Source organism: Nymphalis io, chromosome 18 (genome assembly GCF_905147045.1).
Source record: "Nymphalis io chromosome 18, ilAglIoxx1.1, whole genome shotgun sequence".
NCBI classification, from domain to species: domain Eukaryota; kingdom Metazoa; phylum Arthropoda; class Insecta; order Lepidoptera; family Nymphalidae; genus Nymphalis; species Nymphalis io.
This window is the reverse complement of record NC_065905.1, coordinates 5,885,151-5,892,270: the sequence shown is the minus strand read 5'-3', so window position 1 is coordinate 5,892,270 and position 7,120 is coordinate 5,885,151. Positions and strand designations below refer to the sequence as shown.

The 7,120-nt window shown below is 32.8% G+C and overlaps 1 protein-coding gene across 2 annotated transcripts in view; it reads right to left on the bottom strand.

Moving 5' to 3' along the window:
* Positions 1-1,469: 1,469 nt before the first annotated feature.
* Positions 1,470-7,120, bottom strand: part of LOC126775630 (jmjC domain-containing histone demethylation protein 1) — a 31,465-nt gene continuing 25,814 nt past the window's right edge. For both annotated transcript variants that reach the window (XM_050497685.1, XM_050497686.1), the window contains exons 19-21: positions 6,389-6,677; positions 5,793-5,959; positions 1,470-4,568 (exon numbers count right to left, since the gene is read on the bottom strand). In XM_050497685.1, coding sequence (XP_050353642.1) covers positions 4,451-4,568; positions 5,793-5,959; positions 6,389-6,677 — 574 coding nt within the window. In that variant the 3' untranslated portion in view covers positions 1,470-4,450. The remainder of the gene's footprint in view (positions 4,569-5,792; positions 5,960-6,388; positions 6,678-7,120) is intronic.

Sequence of the window (7,120 nt, the reverse complement as noted above, 5' to 3'; positions counted from 1 at the left end):
GATTAGGTAAGATTAGAAAAATTATATAAGGTATATTTGTTTTTTTAGAGTTAAAAAAACTTAGTAATTACTTATTACCTCAGTTTTTTTTATTACCTACGTTAATAATAATTAAAAAAAGAGAATCACTATTGTAAATAGAAAGATTTACAGAGAACATATAATTTCCGAAAATAGCCGAACATATAAAAAAAGCCGAGATGGCCCAGTGGTAAGAACGCGTGAATCTTAACTGATGTTCGTGGGTTCAAACCAGGGCAAGCACCACTGAATTTTCATGTGCTTAATTTGTGATTATAATTCATCTCGTGCTTTACGGTGAAGGAAAACATCGTGAGGAAACCTGCATGTGTCTAATTTCACTGAAATTCTGCCACATGTGAATTCTACCAACCCGCATTGGAGCAGCGTGGTGGAATAAGCTCCAAACCTTCTCCTCAAAAAGAGGAGAGGAGGCCTTTAGCCCAGCAGTGGGACATTCACAGGCTGTTACGGATACGGATATAATTTCCAGTATTTAAAATAGCTTCAACTAATATTTTTATCGACCCTATTCAAATAAACAAAAAAAGGAAGAAGTACATGATTGGCGCTCCACTACTAAACCCTTTCAATTCAAAAGTATTCATAAATTAATATTTAATCATAAAAATGTGTTAATTGGTATCGGAATAAAGATATTAAATACAAGAAATGACTTTTATTCAAGACGGCGTCTATAAAAAGTGCAATGCTGAAACTAAAAAAATAGTTGGCAGTCCGTGCACCGCGCTCTCCAACAGATAAGAGAAACCGGACGCGATAGACGTTACAATATCATGACTCTTGTCTATTTATAGTATCTACAGCCATGAATTTATGTAAAAGCCAACAAGGCCCTAGCCTAGAGGCCCCGCCAGCCAACAATAATATTATTTTACTCAAACCGCTTCGGAATGGGGGATCTCAAATGTCATCTTTAAGTCCGAGCCTGTGTGTCTACAATATTATTGGGTTGCAGTTCAAGAGTTTCTGGTTACAAATCTCGGTTTTCCCCCAACCGTAACGTAAAACCGCAGATATTAATTAAAAGACTGTCCTGCCAAAAATGATCAAGCCTATATTTTCTAGTAATTAAAAATATGTATTTTATTGTATTCGTATTTATACGCAATGTATACTATGCTTTTATCATAAGATCCCAAAAAAACGTTTAAAACTTAAAATATAAAATTGATACAAATCGTTAAGGAACTTTTTTATGCTAAATGATATTTATTAGAAAACCAATTATATTTTAGATGATTGTACATAAAGACCCGTCGAGTTTATTTCACCGCTTCTCAGATCCGCTTCTCAAATCCGCTTCTCAGAACCGGATTTAGATTTTTGTCAGTCAAAAAGCAAGTGCAACAATTTTTGTATGGAATAGATTTTGACTTTATATAATATATAATATAATAATAATAGGATAAATAATAAAAGTGAACTTCAATGTAAATATTTATTTCAAATACTATAAGTGCTTATGGTAACCAATGATACAATGTCACGATTCTTAAACCATCAATTTCACATAACATCGTTTATCATAGAGCTAGACCTAGTCGTAATATCACCATCTCCGCGCAGTGTTGCCAGCCTGCGGGCCTAGCTAGTACAAAACAAAGTATTTCTTCTTAAAGTCCACACTTAAAAAACTATATAATATCTATGTTACATTTGATAAGTTTAAATTTAATGAAATCATCAACTTCATCATTTATATGATTTCAAAAAGCAACTTTTATATGATTAATGATAATATTATTTATTTATTACATTTATTTTTTATTTTTTTTTCTAATGGTTTATACACAGAGGCACACGATGCTTACATCTAATCATTTATCCATAGAGCCTATAATTTACCAAGTGACACTTGGAATAATGTACATAAAAAATAGACATGGCAATTTTTTTTATAGGAATTTAGATATTGAAATTTAAAACATTTAAACAAATACTTTCCCTGTTTTTAAATGTACTATTAAAAACAATCGCCACGTATACTCTACCTGTACATTAGTATAATTAATAATCAAGATGAAAAGGATATTTTTACTAAACTAATACTATAGGCGGCCCTCCGACCTTGCATACTGTGACCAGAGTCGGTTAACTTATAGACTATCATTATTCATTGATGTATTTTACCTCTTTTTTCACAACGATTTTTTTTTTAATAGACCTTGTGTTCATTATCATAATTCAACTATTCATGGATCCGATGAAATGAAATAATAATAAACTATGTACAATACATTAAATTTTATATTTGATTTATAAATTTAATTACAAATTTACACAGTTCTGTTATAAATTCGCTGGATGTCATTACATTTTCGATATAATTTCTTTCACGATATAATATTGTATGATGGTATTTAATAAACGATTTCCATAGCCTCAAATGTTTTGAAATAAAACCACTAACATTGGTCACTATTAGAGCTATTTATAACAACGGCCTAAATCTAATAAGCGACTAGAACTAAAAAGAATACAAGCAATTATTAAAAATTGTCATGAAACTAAAATATATGCTTCGTGTTTGTAAGTGCAGTAATAAATATTTTTATATTTACACATTTATAATTATTTTAAGCCAGCTTCTAAGTATTGATATTTTAATGTCAACGAATCATCTCATTTGACCCAACTCTAGATTACAAACATTCATTACAAATTTATGAAAATAAAATAACACTCTTCTTATATACCATTCAGGCAGAATCAAATAAATTTTATATATAGTTTGCAGTGCTTACAAATGATGTATTCAATGTTAATATTATAACGGCCTTACTTATAAACATTGTATAGTGGGTGAAAATTTATACAATGATTTCTCTCTCTATCATCAGTAATTTCACATTAGAAAGAAAAAGACAAAAGGTTATATATATTAAAAAGACAAATACACAATCGATTTACAAAATTTACTATTAAAGAGTTTTATATTTTGTTATACAATTAGTTGTATAACAAAACTAGACTAAGCCGAAAATTTCAATTTCAAACTAAAATTGGGTCAAATAATCAAATAAAAATATGCAATCTTGCTATTACTTGTCTCTTACATTTTTTTTACACAAAAAAAAATTATAATTGAAAATAATGTATTAAATTGCAACATTATGGAAGAGGGTACATAAAAATAACAATAAAATATTTACCAATACAACAGCATGCAATAAAATTATAATTTTTAACTTTCAATATGTCATTTTGATTAAGATTTAAGCATTTTAGGCTTTATTGTTTCATGGTTGTTTCCATATGAGTTACAAAAAAGAATCATATATATTTTTTAAAAAACCAAAGTAGAAATCTTAAAACTTTCGGTATTCAAAACAACTGTTTTTTAAAGTCATGATACAGATGAAAAGCTAGACTCAATTGTTTTCCTTCCATAAATAAACGATGAAATATACATATTCAATTTCAATTTGTATAAGGCATAAACAAAGAAATGCCATAGTAAACTCGATAATTGAAGTAATAAACGCAACGAAACATACATACCATCTAAACTTCTATGGTACATTCAAATTCTTTTGAAATCTGCAAAAAATTAATAAGAGAGAAAATCCTACTTTATCTTATGATAATTTTTAACAGAGTGAAAATAACCAGTACTGTATTCATTGTAAATTCAAGAAAACAATGCATGCAGCTGTTTATTTATTATATCTACTATTTGGTTATATATGCTTGGTTGCATATAGGCATAGCTGTTATTGATTTATGGGAAGTACAAAGCTCCAAAACTCAAAATAAATTGAATCCATCAGGAGATATAAGAAATCAGTATGAAATTGGCAGAGCGAAACCTAACACTAGCTATGCCCTTTAAGTGTTTACATTTATTAAGGAGATATAATGTTGGAAGAAAATTGATAACCTTCTGAGATACTAAAATGCTATTCACTATTTACAAGACCGAACGAGAGCCCCCAGGGACCTATCTGAAACTATTTTATTTCAAATTATCACTTCCAACAAATTATTCAAACAAGTCTTTTTCTGTCATTACATTTCACAAAATATATGTTGATAGCATAGACATATTTTGATATGTGCAAAATGTAAATGACATAAAATTTTACCTTACAGCGATTACTTACTTTTTGGCAAATAGTCAATGTGATAAAATCTCGATGAAATAAGATACATATAGAGAAATATTAAAACTAATAACTTTACTAACCTCTATGGGTATTATCTTAGAATATATTTCTATGAGATACTTACATTAATGTAAACTCAAAGTTGTATTTTATACTGAAAATATATTCAATGGTTCATGTCAGGCTGAGTTTGCTATGCCACCAACACATTACTATCCTATATCACTTTTCGTTCACTCTTTTACTTGCGGTTCACTCAATACTTCTTCGTCCGCCGTGTCAGCGGACTCGGCCTCGCATCAGGTGTTCCTGAGCTCCACTAACTTGACATCCTTAACGTGTAAGTTATGTTTCGATTTAGCGGCGAATTTGATTACAGCCTGCGTTGATACGAGAGGCACGTGTCGTAGATCCAATCTATAAATAATTTTTATAAATGTTATTAGTCATATTATTCTGATTTAGAATACTTATCAGATAAATCATATGGAAATTCCTCGGATATAAGTTAAAATTAATGATAGGTGTTATTAGTTAAGACTTTAATTGATAAATAAACATATTATGTATGTTATTAAGCCTGTTCGAGCAGTTACTTGAACAATAGTAGTAGTAACAGCCTGTAAATGTCCCACTGCTGGGCTAAGGCCTCCTCTCCCTTTTTGAGGAGGTTTGGAGCTTATCCCACCACGCTGCTCCAATGCGGGTTGGTGGAATACACATGTGGCAGAATTTCGATGAAATTAGAAACATGCAATTTTCCTCACGATGTTTTCCTTCACCGAAAAGGACGAGATGAATTATAAACAGAAATTAAGCACATGAAAATTCAGAGGTGCTTGCCCGGGTTTGAACCCACGTTCATCGGTTAAGATTCACGCGTTCTTACCACTGGGCCATCTCGACTACAATAGCAATAACAAATCGCGAAAATGACGTAGATGACAAGGATTGGTCCTGCAAGGACAACTTAAATCACAAACACCTGAGCTATCATTCGAGTAAAACGCATATCATTTAATACGCCTTTTATTTTTAATTCCGAACGTTAACAAAGTGTTCCTCAATATAACATGTATATATATACCTATGTAGGATATGTAAGTAGGAATTCAAAGATATATTATAGAACAACAAAGTGGTAACATTATGTAGTTCAATAGTTCATTTAATATTTATATCTCACAGGAACACAAAAAAAAAAACTATTCTAAGCACTTCCCTATTGTAATACTTCTCCGTATCTCAAATTACAATCGTATCATAGTGAACGAAAGTACATCATAGATTCCAATGGCAAGAGTAAAGAAAAATAAACAGCTTTGACCTGGAATTGAGATGACATGATACTTGTTGTTGCATTCCTGAATGTCGGCATAGATGTTATAATATGAGAAGTAAAATTAAATTGGATATATGTAATTAAGTGGAATAATATTCTATTATTTAATCACGAAATATTTGTATTGTATAAAATAGGCAAGCTATTAGCAAATCACATAGAAAATGTTAATCTAAGGATTGTTTATCTTTATCACCCTGCCAGTATATACTTTAAGTATATGACTTTCATTAATATCATTATCAGAGTAAAAATAGGCAATGCAAATCGAAGTTTACGAGTATAGTGGTGCTAGCTACCTGACGAGGTTGGGACATCTGGCGAGGTGGTCGAGCGCGGCCTCGGTGAGCAGCCGGCAGCCGGCGAGCGACAGGCGCTGCAGGCCGTGGTGCGCCAGCTGCGCCGCGCCCGCGTCCGTCAGCCGCGCGCACGACGACGCGTCCAGCTCGCACAGCTTCGGGAGGGCCTGCGGTCACGACAACTAGCGTTAGCGACTACAGTAATGCAAGGACATTTGAGTAAGTTATTATTATTTAACACGCCGTAGGGCATCGACTGAATGCGAGAGGCTGATCTATAGTGCATATCGGAAGAGGCCTTAGCTTGCAGTGAATTGCACATAAACTATATGCAAGTTTAATTATAATGTTTATCTTCAAATGAACCATGTGAAAACTTAGCATTGCTTTTGGTCTTTGTCTTTCAGATGCACATGTTCTACTGTCCTCTCAACTAAGACTTCAAGAAGAACAACAATCGATCTTAAATAACTTGTTACATAGCTGTAGTGATTTATTTATTAGATAAAATATCAGTTAACGTCATACTCATCATCAATTTAGAATATATTAATACTTTTTATTAAAAAAATAGAACAACTATTAATACAACTAACCTGAACTATGTACAGCATAGCAACATCTGTAATGTCTGTTCCAGGAAGACGTAGCACGGCTAACGCCGCGAGTCTTGATGGTTCTGTGCCTGATCTAGCTCCACCACCGGGTCTCGAATTCTCTGGAGGAGCGAGAATTCCCCGCAATTTTGCATCATCTAAACATCTCGCGAAGGACAGGTCCAAAGCAGTGAGTGGTGGACATGAACTTGATCGAAGAGCCAGCGCAGCTTCGGCCGGTGAACCTGCTAGGGATAGAGATCGAAGCGCTGGAAGACGCGCGAGTAGCCTGGAATAGAAAGATGCATATTTTAAAAGTAATTTTAATAATGATAATGTCCGTCATATTCTGGCCACTGCAACATTCAGAGACTAGTCAGATGTTATAGGACACAAATGTGTGTGTGTGTGTGTGTGTGTGCAAACACAGGTCCGCAGAGTTCAGGCGTAAGGCTGGGCGACCAGATTAACGTGGTTTTTTTTTTCGAATAATGGGAGCGTAACACTGTCAATTTTTTGACAGCATAGCCGCTTCTTTGGCCAAACCCGAAATTTGAATCCGGAACGCGCCTTATCCATCTAAGCAATCTAGCCATTCACAACAATTATAAATTTTAAAGTGCTGAAATAAAAATCTTTGTTTTATTATCCTGAGTTTGGATAAATATTAGTAAAACAAATATTATTGCGTAAATTGGGAAAAAAAAAATAAAATCTAAATAACGTGTGAAA